We start from the raw sequence: 21,192 nt of genomic DNA on the forward strand, positions 1-21,192 counted from the left end.
GTTCCAAGCTCTGTCACCTTCTCATTCTGCCTCTGCTCATTCTGACTTGTTAATTCCTCCTCTTGGAAGAAAAATAAATCATTTAGGTATGTACATTATGATGCAGTTATGTAATAAAAAATAAAGCACCCATATTGACAAGAATGGGGAAATATCAGAAGAAATAAGGATAGTAACAGGAAGGATTTCTTTCTGAAGGAGGTACTTTTAAATATCTTTGTTACATAATATTTTTTATTAAAATACTCAAAGTTGATAAACAATTTTGAAATGTTTTTGTTTTGTTTTGGTTTGGTTTGGTTTTTTGACATTTTGACACTACCTTAACTCTCTGACTTGAGCTATGAAAAGTATGAAGTAGAAATATTCATTCATCTAGTTAGTCAATAAATTACCTTTTGTAGCTTATTACATTTAAGAAGCTTGCTGGAATTGTGGGGATTATAAATGTTCAAGACTTGGCAGTTGCTTTCAATGACAATGTGGCTTCCTAGGGAAGAGAAGAAATGTTCCTGGAAAGCCATAATAAAGGTGGTCTGAATGAAGTCTGGTGTAGAGAACTGTAACAATGTAGTTTCAGTACTGGAGAAAAGGCAAGGACCAATCCAGTGGAGTAATTTAAGTAAGCTTCCTAAAAAGAGAGCAGTTAGACTAGGCCTGGAAGAATGAACAAGGTCTCATGAAATCAACCAACACGAGCACTTGCTCCATTCCAGGCTCCACGCTGGACACCCTCACATATGACAATTCATCAGTGGTGACCACGTTGGGGATGGGGTTGGGAGAAGAGGGTTTACTGTGGAAGGCCAGGGATGGGAGTTGAGAGAGGAGGAGGTAAGGGATGGTAGTGGTTCTAGTCAGAGGAAACAGGTAAGACCAAGAGGGATTTTCATTTTGCATAGGAAAGAACAATTTAATGATATAATGAGAACATTAAAAATGTTTAAACTTTTATCTAATAATTCCAATTCTGAGCATTAATCATTAGGAAATAATCTGAAAGATCACAAAGTTTCAATGCATAAAGATTTTCACTGAAATACTAGTTTCCATAAAAATCTATTTAAAATAGTATCCTCTTTCCATCATTATCTTGCCTATTATCTTGTTTTATTTTCTTCACAGCACTTATCATCCTGTTACATTTCATTTCATAATTGAATAGAATACTACAGTGCACAGGCATACCTCATTTTACTGTGCTTCACAGATACTGCAATTTTCACAAACTGAAGGTCTGTGGCAGTCCTGCATTGAGCAAATCTATCAAAGCCATATTACCAACGTTTGTTCATTTGGTGTCTCTGTGTCACATTCTGATAATTCTTATAATATTTCAAACGTTTATTTTATCATTATATTTGTTATGGTGATCTGTGATCAGTGATCTTTGATGTTACTATTGTTATTGTTTTGGGGTGCCAAGGATCATGCCCATCTAAGCAAACTTAATAAATGTTGTGTGTGTTTGGACTGTTCCACCAACCAACCTTCCCCCGTCTCTCTCCATCTCCTCAGGCCTTCCTATTCCCTGAGACATAACAATATTGATATTAGGTCAGTTAATAATCCTACAATGTTCTCTAAGTGTTCAGGTGAAAGGATGAGTTGTACATCTTTCAGTTGAAATCAAAAGCTAGAAATGATTAAGCTTAGTGAGGAAAGTATGTCTTCATTAAGCTTGGTAAAAGGCCAAAAACTAGGCCACTTAAGCCAGTCAACCAAGTTGTGATTGCAAAGGAAAAGTTCTTTTTTTTTTTTTTTTTTTTTTCAAAGGAAAAGTTCTTGAAGGAAATTGAAAATGTTACTCCAATAAACACATGAATAATAAAAAAGTGAAAACAACCTTATTGCTGATGGAAGAAGTTTTAGTGGTCTGGATAGAAGATCAAACAGACCAAACATATTCTCTTAAGTCTAAGCCTAATCTAGAGCAAGGCCCTAATACTTTTCAATTCTAGGAAGGCTAAGAGAGATGAGGAAGCTGCAGAAAAAAAAGTCGGAAGCTAGTATGGGTTGGTTCATGAGGTTTAAGGAAAGAAGCCACCTCCATAATATAAAAGTGCAAGGTATAGCAGCAAATGCTGATGTAGAAGTTTCAGCAAGTTATCCAGAAAAGCTAGCTAAGATCATTAATGAAGGTGACTACACTAAACAGCAGATTTTCAGTATAGACAAAACAGTTTTATATTGGAAGAAGATGCCATCTAGGACTTTCATAGCTAGAGAGGAGAAGTCAATGTCTGGCTTCAAAGCTTCAAAGAACAAGCTGGCTCTCTCACTAGGGACTAATACAGCTATGCTCACTGACCATTCCAAAGATCATAAGGCCCTTAAGAGTTATGCTAAATCTACTCTGCCTGTGCTCTGCCAATGGAACAACAAAGCCTAGATGACAGCACATCTGTTTACAACACGGTTTACTGAGTATCTTAAGTTCACTGTTAAGACCTACTGCTCAGGAAAATAAGATTGCTTTCAAAATATTACTGCTCGTTGACAATGCACCTGGTTACCCAAGAGCAATGATGGAGATGGATAATGAGATTATATTTTCACAATGCCTGCTAACACAACATCCATTCTGCAGCCTGTGGATCAAGGCACAATTTTAACTTTCAAGTCTTATTATTTAAGAAATATATTTTGTAGGGGCACCTGGGTGGCTTAGTGCTTGAGCACCTGCCTTTGGGTCAGGTTGTGATCCTGGGGTCCTGGGATGGAGTCCTGTGGGGAGCCTGCTTCTCCCTCTGCCTCTGTCTCTGCCTCTCTCTCTGTGTCTCTCATAAATAAACAAATAAAACAATTTTTAAAAAAATATTTTATTTCTATATTCATGAGAGACACAGAGAGAGAGAGGCAGAGACATAGGCAGAGGGAGAAGCAGGCTCCATGCAGGGAGCCCGACATGGGACTCGATCCCAGGTCTCCAGGATCAGGCCCCGGGCTGAAGGTGGCACTAAACCGTTAAGCCACCAGGGCTGCCCAATAAATACAATCTTAAAAAAAAAATTGTAAAGATATAGCTACCAGAGATGGTGATTCCTCTGGTGGATCTGGGCAAAGTAAGTTGAAAACCTTCTGGAAAGGATTTACCATTCTGAGGCCATTATGAACATTCATGATTCATAGAAGAGATCAAAATACCAACATTAACAGGAGGTTAAGAGAAGTTGATTCCAACCTTCGTAATGACTTTTTTTGTGGAGGAAGTTACTGCAGATGTGGTGGGAATAGCAAGGGAGTTAGAATTAGAAGTGGAGCCCGAAGTGGGCTGAATTGCTACAATCTCATGATAAAACTTCAAAAGATCTGGAGTTGCTTCTTATGGATGAGTCAAGAAAGTGATTTCTTGAGATGGAATCTACTCTTGGTGAAGATGGTTGAAATGACAACAAAAGATTAGGATATTACATAAACTTAGTTGATAATCAGCAGCAGGGCTTGAGAAGACTGGTTCCAATTTTGTAAGAAGCTCTACTGTGAGTAAAATGCTATCAAAAGGCATTACATGCTGTAGATAAACTGTGAACAATCAATCACGCAGCAAACTTCACTATTGTCTTAAGAAATTGTCCCAGCCACCCTAGCTTTTAGCAATCACCACTCTGATCAGTGAGTAGCATCAATTCTGAGGCAAGACCCTCCACCAGCAAGAAGATTGTAATTTACTCAGATGATGGTTAGCATTTTTTAGCAATAAAGTGTTTTTGAATTAAGGTATGTACATTTTCTTTTAGACAAAATGCTATTGTATACCTAACTAAACATAACTTCTATATGCACCAGGAAGCCAAAAAATTCATTTGATTCACTTTATTGCAATACTCACTTTACTGCGGTGGTCTAGAACCAAACCTGCATCATCTCTAAGGTATGCCTGTATGTGTTTACTTGTGATTATCTATTTCCCTAAGTACAATGTAAGCTCAACTGGGGCAAATATGCTAACCTATCTTGTTTACTTTTATAATCTTCAGCATAAGTAAATACTTATAGCAGAAAGGAAGAAAGGAAGGTAAGAAAGAATAAAGAAATTATAATGGGAATTAGTAGGGACAACTTAAATGCTTGAAAATGGAGGAATAGCTAGGTAAACTAATTATCATATATCCATTTGGTAGACTTCAACCACTAACATTTAAAATTAGAGCTTATACTATATAAAAATGTTTATTTATTCATGGTAAATGTTTTCTTTTTAAGATTTTATTTATTCATGAGAGACACAGAGAGAGAGTGTGAGAGAGAGAGAGAGAGACAAGCAGAGACACAGGCAGAGGGAGAAGCAGGCTCCACGCAGGGAGCCCAACATGGGACCCGATCCCGGGACCCCAGGGTCATGCCCTGAGCCCAAGGCAGACGCCAAACCGCTGAGCCACCCAGGGATCCCCTCATGGTAAATGTTTTAAAAATCAAACCAAATTATGCATATTGTACCATCACAAATTTTTTTTTAAAAAGCCCCCAAACCAGAAGGAAATAACCTAACACATTCACAGTGTTTTGTTCCTTTAGGTAGCAAAAATATGGTTGTCTTTTATCCTGTATCTTTCTAGTCTATATATTTTCCGATTTTCCATAGTGAGCTTGGGATTTTTAAAATAGAATAAAACTTCAAAGAAGCTTAACAACAAAGAAGTAATTCAAGCAGGAACAGGTTACAGAAGGTCTTAAACGCTAGGTTAAATAAGTGTGTATGTGAGTTATTCAGCACTGAAAAGCTATTGTGGTTTTTAAGCAAAGCAATGAGGGCAGCACAGGGATGCTGTAGAACCGGAGAAGGGGTGTGGAGAAGGGGTGAGAAAAGGTCTGAGACTGGAGGGAGGAGACACAAGAGGGAACTGTGCCAGACATACAAAAGGATGGACAGAGTAGTGTGAGGGTGGAAAGAAAGAGTGAATATGGGAAAGGCTGAAAATCAAGCATTGGCGAGTTCTGGTGACTAATTCAGTGTGGAAGAAGGAGGAACCAAAAATGATTACAAGGCTTTCCTTAACTGGGAGAATGGTATAGTATCTTTAGATGGCATATGTTTCTCTGGCTCGAAGGAGGAGCTCTGGCATGAACACTGTCCCACACACCTTGTTTTCCAGTTGAGAAGTGAGCTTCATTATTTTCTTCAATATTGTAAAATTTAGATTTATCACCTTTGTCAGATTGCAAGGGAGAGAAAGCAAAACAAAACAGAAACTCCTTTCCAGGATGGAACTGGAGGGTATTATGTTGAGTCAAGTAAGTCAGAGAAGGACAATTATATGGTTTCACTCATATGAGGAATATACAAAATCATGAAAGGGATCAGGAGGGAAGGGGGGAACCTGAGTGGGGAAAAATTAGAGACAAAGACAAACCATGAGAGACTCCTAACTCTGGGAAACAAACAAAGGATTGCAGAAGGGGAGGTAGGTGGGGCGATGGGGCAACTGGGTGACGGGCACTAAGGAAGGCACTTAATGAGACGAGCACTAAGTGTTATGCTATATGTTGGCAAATTGAATTTTAATAAATTTTTTAAAAAATTCTTTAAAAAATAAATAAAAATATAACTTATCATAAAAAAAACTCCTTTCTAAAGCGGAAGACCAATCACAAGTTTTAGCAATGCCCAAGAGGCATCCTTGCAGAGGCAACATATAGTAGGAGCCTGACATTTCTGTTACATCATCCGGTAGGTCCAACACACCATACACAATTCTTAACTCCTACAAAACTTGGCAGAAGTTTCAAATAAAAGGGAAATTTTCATCCTTACAGAAGAAACTGATAAGCTTTCTTCCTTGATTTAGAAAAACAGTATTCAGAGTTTTGTGCTATTGCTATTAACTAGAATACCACTTCCTTCCTGAAAGTATCAGTGTTTCCAAGTATTGTCTTATAGTGTACACAGGTAATAAAACATCAAGAAATTTTTAGAAAATAAACCTTTGTTAAAACAGAGTTACATACTGAAAATTATCCTTAAAAATACTTTTTAGCATCAGAATTAAAGGCTTTATCTTCCTATATCATTAGTAGCAGCACTAATCCTGTTTCTTGAATCATCAAATTGTTAGCTAATAGTAGGACCACTCCCAGACAAAAGGAGGATTCACAGTGCAGGCACCATGTGGTGAATTATCTATCCATTGTAGAGAAGAACCCTTATAGCCAAATTAAAGAAGACTCTAAGACCAACTGGCCAGTTTTACAGAAAATAATATACAAGGAGTGAAAGAGGTAAAGAAAAAAAGCCACACAAGGATTTGTGGCTTCACATACCTGGCATCAAGGAATCTTGATCTTAAAATCATAACTGCTTCACAAGTGCTTTGTTTGAGCTGCATCTGAATGGAACTAAATTTTCGATGGATGATGCCCACCATTCTTTCAATCTCTTTTGGGGAAATGGGACGTGTTCTACTCTGCTCTCGGAGAAGGTTCATCACATGTGTGGTGAATTCATTACATGCCTGTAAAGGGGGGAAAAAAGTCACTCCTTAGGAATCCGGTATTTTATATTATCACACTCAAACATTAACATCTAAATTTCTATCTCATTTGCAATTGCCAATGGATTATGCAGTGGGTAGAGTAAAATGGAAACCAAGACACTTGTCAAATAGCAGTGGTAGTTAGATGGGGCATCAAGAATTCTGAGACTATGAATGGCCCAACATGCAAAGGAGGCAGAGCACTCAATTGTCCCTTTACCCACCCTTTTCCCAGTTGCAAAATGAGGTTTTCCCATTGGAGGATAGGCTCTACCAACTCCTATGTATAAATATGAATATATGTGTATCGTTAATACTAACCACTTCCTATTCTTCTCTGGGGTTTTACATTTATTCAGCCAATGTTTACTGAAGGACTATGGAATGCAAACTCTTCCTGATGCTATTTAGGTATAGAGAAATGAGCAAGATGTGTACTTGGTCTTTAGTATGATAAAATATATAAAAAAAGAGAATTCTCAAACGAGGCAGTCTGTGTAAAGTATCACAGGAAGATATGAATGTTTCTTAAGTTCCAAGGAGGAAGTATTCTCATTTGGAGGTAGAGATCACATCAGGCTTTATGGCAGAGTGAGATCTGGACTTTAATTAGCAATAATTGTGCCTTGGATAAACCTCATTGACTATGATACTACCACTGCACAAAGCTGATATCTGGGCTTTAAGAACGGGTTGGATTTTTGAAAGGTGGATAAAGGTGGAAAATAGGAAGAATGCTAGATACCAGGCAAACTCTAGAAATATGATATGTAGTAAGTTGAGAGGATGAGAGAGAGTATGTGGAGAAAAAGAAGGGATTCAGGTCCATGTTAGTATGTAAAGAGCCTTGGATACTAGGCATGCCAATGTCCCAGAATAATTTAGCTGTGGTGTGGGCCTCATCAGTAGATATAAGCTATCTGTGGAAGATGGGTAAAACAGTTCAATTCTTCAGGGGAGGTGCAGCAGGAAAACAAGGATCAGATTTGGGTCTCAAACTTTTAAGTTAACAACCCTCAACTCCTCTTTCAGTTCACCTATATTTTTTTTAGATTGATAAAACCAAGTAATGGGGTCTACACTGAAATCTACTACTGCTCTAGTAAATAAAGCATCAGTCTATACCCTTGATTAAAAAGAACATCTTCTGGCATTTTCATTAAAAAGGCAAGATGGAGAGATTCTGTATCTTACTGCACAAATGCCCCTGGTAGGGCAAGAGAACAGAAGAGTCATTGGTCACAGCAAGACATAGTTTGTAGCTATAATAATGTCCACTTCCCTACAGATATCCTGAACATTGCTCACATATAGCAAATGATGGTTTTCTAATTGCTCATTAGAGAACTAACCTTTCCAGTAAGTACACTGGGTGTGTACTGGGTGTTTTAGTTACTCTAAGCTTTCTGGGGCTTTGCTATAAATGTTTCTAAGGTGAGGTAAAATGAGTCTTGCTTGTCAGTTAAAGGGAGCTTTTTTTTTAAAGGTGCTTTTTTTCCTCTCCTATGTGTTTTAAGTCTTAAGCAATTTAAGTGAGTAGTGACCCTATGTTACACTTACAGGATTCTTCAGAGTTTAGGATTGTGCAGTATAGACAGACAGTAGGCATCCAATGAACATATACCGACTAGTCAGCTGTTGTATTACAATTTGAGAGTAATGTTGATTAACACAAAAAAGTACATTATCCCTGAACTATATGTGAAGAATTCTTCACTTGTGGTCCATGGATAAGTTTAGAGTGTCTAAGACTTCCTGAAATCTTATCCAAGTCGTGTGTACATGTATAACACCTAGAGGGACAACCTGTGGAGTTTTATTTTCTTTTCAGATTCTTAGCCAGTTTATAACTAAAAAGGGCTAAGAATTATTGTCCTAGGTTATGACACAGTAAAATGTTAAGGAACTATGTAGCTCTAAAACCAGAAGTTCTTTCTATCTTTAAGAAAACCAAAATAAAAATAAAGATTGTCCCCCATTATATTACTTGCACTACTTTATGCCAAACTGAAAACAAGTGGTCACCCTGCCAAGAAATATATATATGTTTTTTTCTTGCACTTTCTCTAAGGAGATGTTCATATAATTTCAAAATTATATAATTTGACAAACTCTAGTCCTCCATTTTCTTATCAATAAAATAAAGAAAATTAGACTAGACCAATGTCCCCACACTGGAATCAGAAAGTATGTGCTTCTATAACTAGTTTCAGAGAATGTTAATACATGGTCCAAAAATACAATATGTTTGGAAAATGTTAACCAAAATTTTTAAAGATTTTTGTTTGCTTTTGCAAGACTCCTTGATACCTACATGGTAATGTGCAGAATAAGTCTTTAAGAGGGAATGGGATAGCCAACTTTTCCCAAATAAATTTAGATACAAAATCTCTGTTCTCTAGAGTAGTGCTGTCCAAAAGAAATACATTGCAAGGCCACATATGAAATTAAAAAAAAACAAAACAAAACCCTAGTAGCCACCTTAAAAAAAAATAAAAAGAATCAGGTGAAATTAATTTTTAAAATATTTTTATTTAACCCAATATATGAAAACTATTAACATTTCAACACATAATCAATATTTTAAAAACATGATTAATGAGGTATGTTACATTATTTTGGGAGGTACACTTTCTAATCCAATGTGTATTTTACATTTACAGCACATCTCAATTCATACTAGCCAGATTTCAAGTGCTCAACAACTACCCATGGCTAGTGGCAACCATAATGGACAGCACAGCTCTATGGTATCTTGGGGACCAATGTGCTAAGAAAAATTCTTTGGGTAACCACATACTAAGTCATCTTTGATTTTTTTTTTATTCTTCACCACCATGCATTCGCACAAACACACAAAAAGACAGTTTCATTTATGAATGTCCTTGGTGAAGCAAGAAAAATTATTCATTTTATTACATCTCAATTCTTCACTATGTCCAGAATATTCTGTGCAACAAAATGGTAAACAAATAAAAAGCACTTCTACTGCATATCAATGGATAGTTATCTTGAGAAAAAGTACTTGTGTGACTTTGTGAGCTAAAGCTGCTTTTTTCATAGAACACCATTTTTTTAAAAAGCAAAAGCAACAAATTATAATTATTCAGACTTGGGTATCTGGCAGATGTCCTCTCAAAAAAAAAAATTGTGCCTGTCATGTCAAGTAAAAGAGCTGACAGTAATGTGTATCATAACAAAATAGGAGTTATCAAGTGAAAATTAGAATTTTGGAAAACTTTCATCCACCATTGTAAGCTTCACAGTTTCCCAGCAGACTTTCTGACTAGCGTGGTGTTGGTACTAATCAATATATTTTGGTACTATAAAATGAAGATGTGCATAACTCAAGTGAACCAGTATTTTCCAAGTGACCAATGCATGATGTTACAAAAACATGCACAGGTAGACGATCCATTCGAACTGGATATTAGACCAATGGATTTTAAAGAAACAGAGTACAAAGAATTAAATGATATGATTTCAAACTTGCATTATAACTAACATTTAAGAAATTACAACTTGTCAAGTTTTGGTGTAATATCAAAGAAGAAAATCTGAAAATCACAGCTATCTGAAAAGGCTATTACCATACACTCCTGCCTTTTCCAATGACATATTTCTGTGAGGTCAGATCCAGGTGTTCTTTGTATATTTCAACCACATTACAACAGACTTACTGCAGAAGCACATATAAGATCCAGGTGACTTCTACTGAGCACAACATTAAAGAGTTTGCAAGAATGTAAAAAACAATGTCATTATTCTCAACAGATGCTGAGGTTCTGGGGAAAATACAGGTTTTTACAAAAATATTATTTATATTAATACATAAAGATGTATTATTTTAAGATTAATTAATAAATGCTTTTAATTTTTTTCAATTTCATTTTCTCTTATAATAAATGCTGACAGATATAATCCACCAAATAAAAGCTCTTAGGGGTCTCTAATAACTTTTAAGATTCTAGGTTTTAAGACCAAAAAGTTTGAGAACCACCGTACTGGATTATGGAAGCATTTTTAGTTTGCACATATAACACTGCAAATTCCTGAAAACCTAGCGCTCACATTATGGTAACATGTATCTTGATAAATAATTCAAAACTCCTGCGTGAATGATATGTTAGCTCTCTTAAGTTTTTCTTTGGCTGCATTTTAATCACTCCAGAAAGTGTTTGCCTGTGGTTTCTAGGAAGCATGTAGGAAAAAAAGGGTTAAAAGCAAAAAGTTTCTGCATCTAAAAATTCATAATTTCCTAAAACATTTGCTGAATGTCTCACAACTTATTAAGTGAACTCATCTATGAATGCAAATGCTGATTAGCAATTTGGCAATAGCCCAACATTCACAGAATTCACATAGCTTTTCTTTAAAACAGTAGTTCATACATGATTAATTAGAACATCTCATTTATGTAGTGTGCACTTTAGCTCATTACTCTAAGTAAAATTCGTTAAGTATTTACATTTAGATAATTAAAATCTGGGTACACCCTTAAGAAAGATGCATACACTTTAGGCAAAGTGATTTTTTTCCTTTATACCACTGAAAGTAAATTACAGCCTCATTTACAGCATCATCTGTACCAGTTTCACAGCAGAGCACAGTACTGCCTCATCTTCTATTCTTTAAAAGGTATACATTTTTTAAACATATAAATGCAGTAAGAATAATCAAATGATTGCAGAGTTGTTTTTGAAGGGCCACCCAACCACTTACTAGCACCAATGCCATTTATAATGTGGGATGTTCACTTTAAACATTTATCACAACCTCTGTTATAAGACTATACTATTAAAATAGACATTGGAGAAATGTTTCATTGCCTTATTATTTTTCCAGGTGATATTATCAGTTAAAATTTTTCTGGTCAATGTCAACAATACGCATGCAGAAACACCTTGGTATAATTGGAATATTCAGGAAATGAGAGTCTTGATTCCTTAAACTACCTGATTTAAAGTTATGGCACAAAACTCTTTTTCTTTTAATCCAGCTGTGGAAAACTATCTAGGCTGCATTTTTGTTTGTGTTTTAAAACACACAGCAACAACATAGTTAAATGAACATAAAGTATGAAAAGCTTCATCTGAAAAAATATTTTCAATCAACTCTTATTATGAGACTTCCTCCTTGCTATTTGTTCCTTTCTCCTTAAAAATCCAAAACCAACTGAAGATCTGAAATATCTGATTTATGATAATGTTTTTAATGATATTTGCTGGCTAGTGAAACTGTCTCCTTGATACCTGCACATATTTAATTTACAGTCAAAGTTTTCAGGTTTAACTTTATTGAAGTTTCATCTGTTTTGTGATGGTTCTTTTTTCATTGTGAATTCAAGATTCAACCCCTTTCTTGCCTGTAAATTCACACCACTGAATGTAACCATATAAAATCAGACAATGAACAGCACTAATTTTAGAGGAAGCTTTAAAATGGGTCAGTGATCAGATCTAAAAACTGAATTGGTCTTTTGTAACCATCAGAGGATCATGATACCCCCATTTTAAAATCTACTTTTCAAAGAAAGAATGAATCTCTATTACCAGTTACTGGCTCTCAAATTTGCATGCATCCATTTTCTAGATGTCTTTATAACCTTGTAAGTAATTCTAGTCCAATATCATAGATTTTGTATTTATGGAATGCTTATTAAATCAATAAATTCTTCTTGTTTTAGGATAAAAGTCAACATTTAAAGATTTTTTTCTAAGCCAAGTAGAATGAGATCACTATGAGTAAGGAACAGCCACAAAGACGAAATATCTACTGTATCTCAACAACTCTTACCTAATTACATGATTTAGGAGCCTATCTCATGAGGCTTTCGTAAGGAGGATATTATATATGTTAAGTTCTTTGCACAGAGTCTAGGACATAATTAATACTTAATAAATGGCAGTTATTGACGATGAAAATGGCAATTACATGAAATTCATATTTTGTATATGTTAGCTATTCTTCAAGCAGTTCCTACTCTGATTACCTAATACTTAATATATCAGGCCTGCCCATTGCCTGAATACTGCAAACAGAAGTTGAAAACAAAAGAATATTCAAATATAAAACAATTCATTTTATTAATCAAGTTTGTGGTCAAAGATACATTCGATATGTAGAACTAACAAAGTAGAACCTTAGAGGAGAAAAGGGAACACTCAAAACACACTTTCAGGCAAGAAAAAGACCCAGCATGAAAGCCGACAAGAAGTAAAACTCTTCCCTTGGAGAAGTGAATGACAAAGCCTTGTTTGGAAAAATGAAATATAAAGCTTCCATCAGATAGTAGTACCCTTTCGTCTTTCCTGCTTAACTCTTAAGAACAAATAGCAAAATGGGATTAGTAGTTTTTGAGTTATACAACCTCTAATGTAATAACATCAGCATCTTTTAACCTGATAAAAATAAAACTCCTTTACAAGCAAAGGAGATTTTGCCAGCAAATCTAAGCACATAATGTTGAGATCCTCAAAAAGCACAAGGACATGCTTTACAATGGTTTAGGTTCCACACTCATTCTCCATTCCCCCAGCAATTAATTCACTCTAGTCTGAAAGTCATCTAGTAGCTAAATGGTACCTGCTTGGTCTTGACTACATCCGGTGTGTGTGCTTGGCTCCAGTGCTTCACCTGATTTGAGGTGAATTCAAAAGACATCTGTGAACTCAGAAAGCAGGTTCCCAGATGCTTGGGGAGGGTTGGAACCCTTACAACACTTTTGCCTTCACCAAAAATGTATTTCACTATAATTATAGTAGATAGCTTTCAGTATGTCATCTCTACTATAGCAGCTGTAAATTATAAAGTGAACTGCCTGTGTACAAGCATTTCTTCTGGTACAAGCAAAGTGGGAGAGCTGCACAGGGTGTGATATATCTTTTTCTTTTTAACTGAGAACAAATGTCTAGGTCAAATTTCATTTGCAAAAACCAACGTGTCCACTTCCCTTTGGTAGAGAGGTAGAGGAAGTGAGAAGGCCTTCAATTTTTAAAAACAGGGTTCCCGGGACACCTGGCTCAAGTTCAGCAGGAATTCACTTATTCTAATAGTTGGGCCTTTAATCTTGAGAGTGTATTTGAAAAGTATAGTAAATGCATTGTTCAAAACCTGTTAATCAACAAAAAGACAAAGAAGGAACCAGTTATTTTTTTTTCCTAAAGAGAGAAGCAATGCACCCCCAAAAAAGTATTATAAGAGTTACTGCAAACTTTGGAAAATCACATATTCCTGTTGGGTGTAAGGATTAACAAAAAGAAAAGAGAAATAGTTTTGATTTATTTTGGGTGGTAGTAATATTCAAGAACCTTTTTCTATATATATTGAATGCCTAATGTTTCAAAAGTGTCTATAAGTGAATCTAGATGGTTATCATAAAAAGTCCTTCTATCTAAGCCTATGTAATGAAGACAAAAGGTCAAAGGACATTTTCTGGAGGAAAATAAGGACGAGATTTTAAAGACCATACCATTCCTAAAACACACATATAAATCTGAGCCTTGCTGCTTGGATTTAATTTTGCTCAAACTGTAGCTTTAGTCTGCTTAGCTTTGTAAATGTGGCTGTGTTTATAAGGTACTTTAATTTACTGCAGTGGTAGTGTTTGTTAATTTTATGGCAATCTAAATCTAAACAGGCTTCAGATACATTTTCATTACAGCTTCATTGCAAAACACAGTAGAGTGAATAGCTCTAAGATTCCAATGTAGTTTCTTTCTTTCAGTAAAGGACTCAACACAATCTTCTGATGATGCCACCACCTTAACATGTATATCCTTCCTATTATTAATAAGCTTCTGTCACTCAGAATACCCATGTTCACTTTTAGGAGGAAAAATATAATTTCTGGAATGTCATTAAGATAGTTGTTTTTTCCATCTTTTCCCTGATCCCATTCTAAATGCAAGTCAACATGGGCAAATGAGAGAAAACCAAAACGTGCTGAATTATTTTCCAATTCTATATATATATATAGCAGCACGATTAAATGGAAAAGGAAGGCATATTGTCAGAAACTGATTTTAGTACCTAATTCTGACACCAAACAAATGTGTGACATTGGGCAAATCATTCAACCTGAGTCTCATTTTCTCATCTATAAAATGGAAATTATAATGCCACCTATCTTGGAAATGCCACCCTTTCATCTCACTTCTGCTTAGCCCTCTTAGTAGCTCCAAAGCATACCCCTGGAAGGTCTATCCCAGATAAAGCCTACAACCTGTATCCCAAAGACTGTAAAAAAAAAAAAAAAAATTGACTATCTGCCGTCAAAATTCACTGATCTAGTAACTTAGGAACTACAGAGAGGAGAGTTATAAAAGTCAGCCCCAAAGACAACTCAAGAGAATTAAATGCTGCTACACTGTTTCTAAAACAATTCAGAACCTACGGAAGAAACTTTATAAACTTCCATTATTCAGCCAACCAGTCATCGTACGCCATTTATTTATTTGTCCATAAAACTACAGTGATTTCATGTCTGTACTTTTCCTTCAGATAGTGTCAAAAATGAGCAAGGAAATATATTTTTAAATGATTTTTATTAGGTTACTGAATATATCAAGACATAAGATTCATTATTAAAATGAATTAAATTAATCCAAAAAAATCCAAAAATACATACTATCGATTAACTTTTGAAGAACCTGTATATATTCTTAAAGCAAAACAAAACAAAAAACCCTGGTGACACAGAATGATGAAAGCCTCACCTGACTCCCAATAGGGCTAAAGAGAGAAAAAAAAGGAAGCTGGTATAAAGAAACATGGCAGCAGACAGTAAGGGAGCCACCTTAATTCCTCAGCCAAAAAAGTCAGGCCATTTGGCCCCTAATACTAGAGATCTTTCCATGCAAGGTGACTGGTGGTTATTTATTTAGTAAGTATGTATAGATGTATTTAACATAAAGTTATGCGATTAAGATTATACTACAAATTAGAAGCATTTTCTTCTGTTTGTGCTCAGGGCAACTTTTTCAACCACGACTTATTTTGTTTACTCTCACTTATTCATACATCAAATCAGAAAGCTCCTTTTTTTTGCATGTACATACGTAAGATAATTTTTCCAAAATTCTTATTTGCACATCTTCCACCAAAATTATCCCTACAAATGAGACTAGAGATACAGTTTGAGACTCCAGAAAGTACTATGTTGATAAAAAAGACAGTATCTTATAATATTAATTTATATTGGATTTTAACATAAAGTTACATAAACTTTCTACCCTCCCTCAAAACACACTCACCTCTGAAACAGAATCCAATATTTGCTTAATACCACCATATCCAGAATATTTGAGAAGGCAATGAAAAAAACAATATACAACTGAAACTATGCAGGGAACTCAGAAGAAAAATTAGTAATAAAACTGGCCAGGATGCCCACATCACACTAAAGTGTTTAGACTTTAATTAGTACCTGACTGCACAGGGAAGTATTTCTGGGTGAAATGGTATGATGCTTAAGACTTCTTTGAAATACTCCACCAAAACCAAAACAAAGTGTGTGTTTGTGTGTGCGCGCGTGCGCATGTGTGTCTGTGTGTGTGTGAGAGAGAGACACACACACACACACACACAAAAATAAGACTGACAATACTGACATATATCTGGGTGATGAGTGTCTAGGCAGTGCCTTATTTTAGGGTAAGCCCTATAAAATTGCCAGTACACAACTGTTTTTGACCTAAAAACTTGGCCATTTCATAGGATTCAACATAACAACATTCTCTTTACTTGGTGGTACGTTTAAGTATTTCATAATAATGTTTTTTTTTAATTACCTGCTAGTGTAAACTTGTTCAAACTAAACAGGTTTTTAGGTTTCAACTAACAACTAAAGTTTAAAATGAACTACCAACATTGTACCTGACTTTGTTGAATCTAAGGCTTATTTTCTCCCACCTTTTAACATCTCTGTGAAGTCGAGAAGCATTTCACAGTCAACAGTGTGTTATAGTTCATCTGGGTAGGATTAACTTTTTTTCTTGGTGGTACATCAACAATGACACATCTTAAAATCAAAGATACTTTAAATTCAATGAAGTTTGGTAATATAATTCCTGAGGACAGCATTTTTAATCCACAGCCTCCATCTACTCAGGAATTTAGCGCACAATGCAGAGTACTCCCTGCCCCATGGTACCTATCACTATCCTGGGAGTCTCATCTTCAGAGAGAAAGACCAGAACCTGCTTACTTTGTGATGGTAGCTCCCTCCACTCTAGTCTGGCCTGATCCATAACAGTTAATTGCTGGAAGGATTCTGGAGCTCATGGCATAGGAGGAAGAGCTCACTAGGCAGAGCTTCCCTTTAAAGCTGTTAAAACTCATGAACAAGGCCAGGGAGTAAATGTGAATTATCCCGAGCTTTGAAGGGCATCAAACAGTGTGTTAAAGGGGAAGGATGGCTGCAGGTGTAGTCGTAGGGGCATGTGAATGTGAGGAATGAACAAAACTGAAACAAATAGATGGGATATAATAGGTTTAGCTTCACCCCGAAATCTCAAAGGGACTTCATTTCATGAACCCAGTAATTCACTTGGGTTTTTGCATTGACCTTATTTGTTTTGCTTTTTGTGTTAACACCTACCCCTCACAGCCCTTAGAATTGGTTAGCGCAGTCTAATAGAAGAGCAATAGAGGGTTTGTGCAGGACTATGAGAGTGGCGGCTGCTGACCTGTTCATATTTCTCCAGTTCTGTGTGATAGATTTGTCTGATCTGGGTCAATTTGGCTCTGTAATCTGAGTGTTCAATAGAGTTATCTGAAGAACCTCCAGAGGCTGCCGCGGCTGCAGCTGCTGCCGCCGATCCCCCACCTTTCTCAGGACCTGAAACCCCTTCTGCCAAAAGCATATTGTCCAGTCTCATTAGCTGGGGATCGGGAGGGTCCTCCTCCTGGGCTCCTCTGATGCTGAGACCTTCAAGGAAAGAGAGAGACAGAAAAGAAGCGAGAAATAGGACAAATAGTGTGAGTATTTTATTTGAGAAAATGATCAAACAACATTAGTGTACTACAATTCATGCTGAGAATTTCTTTGTTCACATTTATCAATAATCATAAGTATGAAAATCCTTTTTGAGAGAATATTTACATGCATCCCAGAATTTCTACATTACTCTCTTTCAATTTATCCTAGATTGGATCCCTGGAAAAAGGTAACCCTGGCTTCTCAGAATATGCTAATATTAATCTTCCCAAATTTTAAGGATTTAAGCATAAAATGGGAAGGGGTAAACAACTTGGGATTTTGAGAAAGGAAAAAAATAATTCCAAGGATATAAAACAAATACATCTAAAGGAAGTTATTGTTTCTCTGCATGATTGGAAGAACAGAATTTAAAATCCCATGGGGTAATTCACAAACTATATCCAAAAATTAGAAAACAAACAGGATTAGATGGGAGTTTCCATTGTGTAATTTCAGGGGGAGAAATTCATACATCATGAGGTAATTAGCTATGCTTTAAAAATATATATTCGTGAATGAATTTGTTAAGCAATTGCCCACAAACTGTGAAATCGAGACCCTAAATAGAGTATTAAAAATGTATCACTGAAATGGTTGGGCACAGTAGTCTCAATCTAATTTTGCTTTTAAATCAAGAACTTCCTAAGTGATGCCCAGTCAGCAGCCTCATCTGAGAACCATAGATCACAGCTGACAATTCATAGGTTTAATCAGGTCACACAGGCTTTCTGCCAAGATGTTTTCAACAACACAGAAGACAAAGTTTTAAAATAATTATCACAGTATAAAAAGCACTGGAGTCATGACAGCTCAAAATCAGCATTTTCATTAATGTGTAACATAATCTAAAATATCCCAGCCCAATTAACCTCTGTAAATCTGTTTAAAAGCAGGTTCCCCACACTAGTTACAAGGCATCTTGGGGAAGGGAAAGGGGGAGCAGTTGGCATCCTGCATGTCTGCATTTGGATTCTGCCTTTTTCGTCTGTGCCTGTTGTTGTTTATCCACAGCGGAGCACACTCTGTGTCTAGTGTAACTTACATGACAGTAACATCTATAAGCTGCCAAGTATTCAGCAGAGCACCAGCTCCGTGATTTTATATGCTAACCTAAAACTACCATCAATTCTTTTAAGAACAGATTTCATTTCTAGATGTCCTGAATTACACCCGCAGCATGACAGAGCTCTTGGTTGTCTTAACTCAAACGTACAACTTTAATTTCCTTCCCCAAAACACTTTAAAGCTGTCACTTTCATTTAAAAATATACTTCAGAATAATTTCAACTGGATAATAAAACTAACTCACAATAATTTAAAATTATATCTGTTGCCTGTTCAGAGGCAAATAAATAAGGTTTGAAAACTGTAATATACTAAGACAATAAATTCATTTAGGGAACCAGAAAGTTAGGTAACTCCCTTAAATAAGATAAAATCAGTATCAGCAACAACACTGCTGATAATTAAAAATAGAAAAACATGTATTTAGTATTTCTTCTAGATCTGGCAAATACTGGTTATGTTAGTGTTTTTTAATTTGACATCTTTAATTTTCTTCTCTTCTAATTCACTTTGTTAGATGTTAAAATCTTATGGCCTTGACACACTTGTAGTTCTACATACCAAATTTTTTGTGCATCTGGCACGCAGTGAGGACTCACTGGGCAGCCTCTTCTCTTGCACTTTGGATTCAGCTTCATTTTATATTATTTGTTCAGGAGGTCTTTAAATTCCTCCTTTTTCGACTAAATTTTTGCTCACACTTTTGTGCGCTCACTGTTTCTTCTTTGTGTTTATACAGATACTGGTGCTTCTCCTGGAAATGTGTTTTTTTTTTTTTTAATCTACCTTCAAGGTTCCTCCAGGTTTCCAGTTTTTCCTTGTACTTATATATATTGATCTTTTCCCTATGGATATTTGGAAAGGTTCTTTAATAGTAGATCGACATCCATAGTCAAAATTATTACAATTCCCTGCATGACTTAATACATAAGAAAGCAGACTATAAGAGATAGAAGAAGAAAACTCATCAGAAAGAAGTGCAAAAGATATGGCACTTTTTATACATTGTTAATATGTATATAAACTAATACCACCACAGCAATAGGAAGCAACCCTTAAAGTCAATAGTAGTAATAAAAATAAGTATGTATTTTTAGCTGGTATAACATTTTCCCTTTGTGATGAATAACATCTCTTCTAAAATCTTAAGTAAATCAACACTTCAGTGTTTGCCTCAAATATAGGAAAAAATGTTTTAAGATCCTTCTGCATTTACTTTATAAATTATGTGCATCAAGTCAAACCAGAAAAATCATTTCCTGACAAAAAGCTCATATTCCTTTGGATGAAAAATACTATCACACTTTGTAATTAGGCAACATTGAGAAGACTGGTTATCAATAGTGAAGTCACTTTCATACCTACAGTTGGGAAAGCGAATCAACTTTCTTTCTCTACTAGGCAAAGTCATGATTATACATCTTTAAATAGTAATATCTAGTTTCCAAAATTATTTTTAATTTGAGTATTTCTATTCATATTCTTACCTTACATTCAGATTGCTATTTTATTCCTCATCCCACCTACCTATTCATTCACTATTACTTAGCTTATTAACCTGCCAAATCACACAAGGCTTCCAATTCCTACTCCTCTGGGCACCTCTAACCATTTTAATGAACCTAAATTTGCAAGGGTCAGAGTGTATATGACTGTGTAGTTATCAAAAGATCTTGATATCTTCAGACTTAAAATTGGAAAAACAATAATCTAAAAATTGCTCATTCTTGTTTTTAATCCAAAATGTACACTAGGAGATTTACAGAGATTTATGAAGTTTTATATCTAGGCTCTTTGGTTATAACAGCATTATAAAGTTAAAAAACAACAGCCCTATTTGCAATCTACTTATAACCACAACATTCATTTCAGTATCCCTAAGATTTAGACAAATCATATAAACACAGTAAAACATTGTTTAACAATGAACTTGGGCTTTGTTATAAGCCCACAGTTTTGCATATCTTTCAACAAATCCTAATTAGCTGTCTTTCAACATACTGTGCACCTGCCCCACAGATAATGGGAGAGAGCATCTGCATAGACGACTGCATTCGGAGGGCAATAAATAAATTACGGGTCAAAATTATTACAAGGCTTTCTCCGAATAAACGCATACCCTTCACAATACTAAGCTGCAGATGTGAAAATACCTAAAGCCCACTCAAATGGTATGATTACGGGGCTGTTTGAGTTTAATAATCTGACTGTAATTCAGGCATTTTCAACAGCTCATTAAGGGTTCATTAATATATAGGCAAGCTTTTGAATTATAAATAAGCAGATTAGAAATCTGCAGTGGCTGGATTGTACAGTAGTAGCCTCTCTAACGGAACTCTAATATAATGAAGGCTTGACTCAAGAGAATGAGGTGCAAACATAGGGCACTAACTAAGCCTCATGGTTCCCTCATTTCAAGGACCAAGCCCACTGGACCATGACAAACCCCTGTTCATCCAGAACTAAAGAGTGGTTTCAGACCATGGCTACTTCAAATGTGTTCTACACATAGCAATGAATTAGACACAACTAAGATGTAGCCCTATCACTTTTCCATAACCAGAGAAGACACATAATATCCATAGTAATGATAAATAAAAGTTATCATTTTTACTTTGTTAAGAATCCATTATTCAGACCTTGCTGAGAAACAAAAGGCTATTATGGAAATGA

At 35.6% G+C, this 21,192-nt stretch overlaps 1 protein-coding gene and 1 pseudogene across 2 annotated transcripts in view; both read right to left on the minus strand.

Moving 5' to 3' along the window:
* The window catches only part of PBX3 (PBX homeobox 3), a 221,007-nt gene that overhangs the window by 40,378 nt on the left and 159,437 nt on the right, over nucleotides 1–21,192 (minus strand). For both annotated transcript variants that reach the window (XM_055333674.1, XM_055333667.1), the window contains exons 3-4: nucleotides 17,162–17,403; nucleotides 6,262–6,452 (exon numbers count right to left, since the gene is read on the minus strand). In XM_055333674.1, coding sequence (XP_055189649.1) covers nucleotides 6,262–6,452; nucleotides 17,162–17,403 — 433 coding nt within the window. The remainder of the gene's footprint in view (nucleotides 1–6,261; nucleotides 6,453–17,161; nucleotides 17,404–21,192) is intronic.
* On the minus strand, nucleotides 6,949–7,143 carry LOC129518054 (U4 spliceosomal RNA; annotated as a pseudogene).

This window comes from Nyctereutes procyonoides, unplaced genomic scaffold (genome assembly GCF_905146905.1).
Source record: "Nyctereutes procyonoides isolate TBG_1078 unplaced genomic scaffold, NYPRO_anot_genome, whole genome shotgun sequence".
Classification (NCBI taxonomy): Eukaryota; Metazoa; Chordata; class Mammalia; order Carnivora; family Canidae; genus Nyctereutes; species Nyctereutes procyonoides.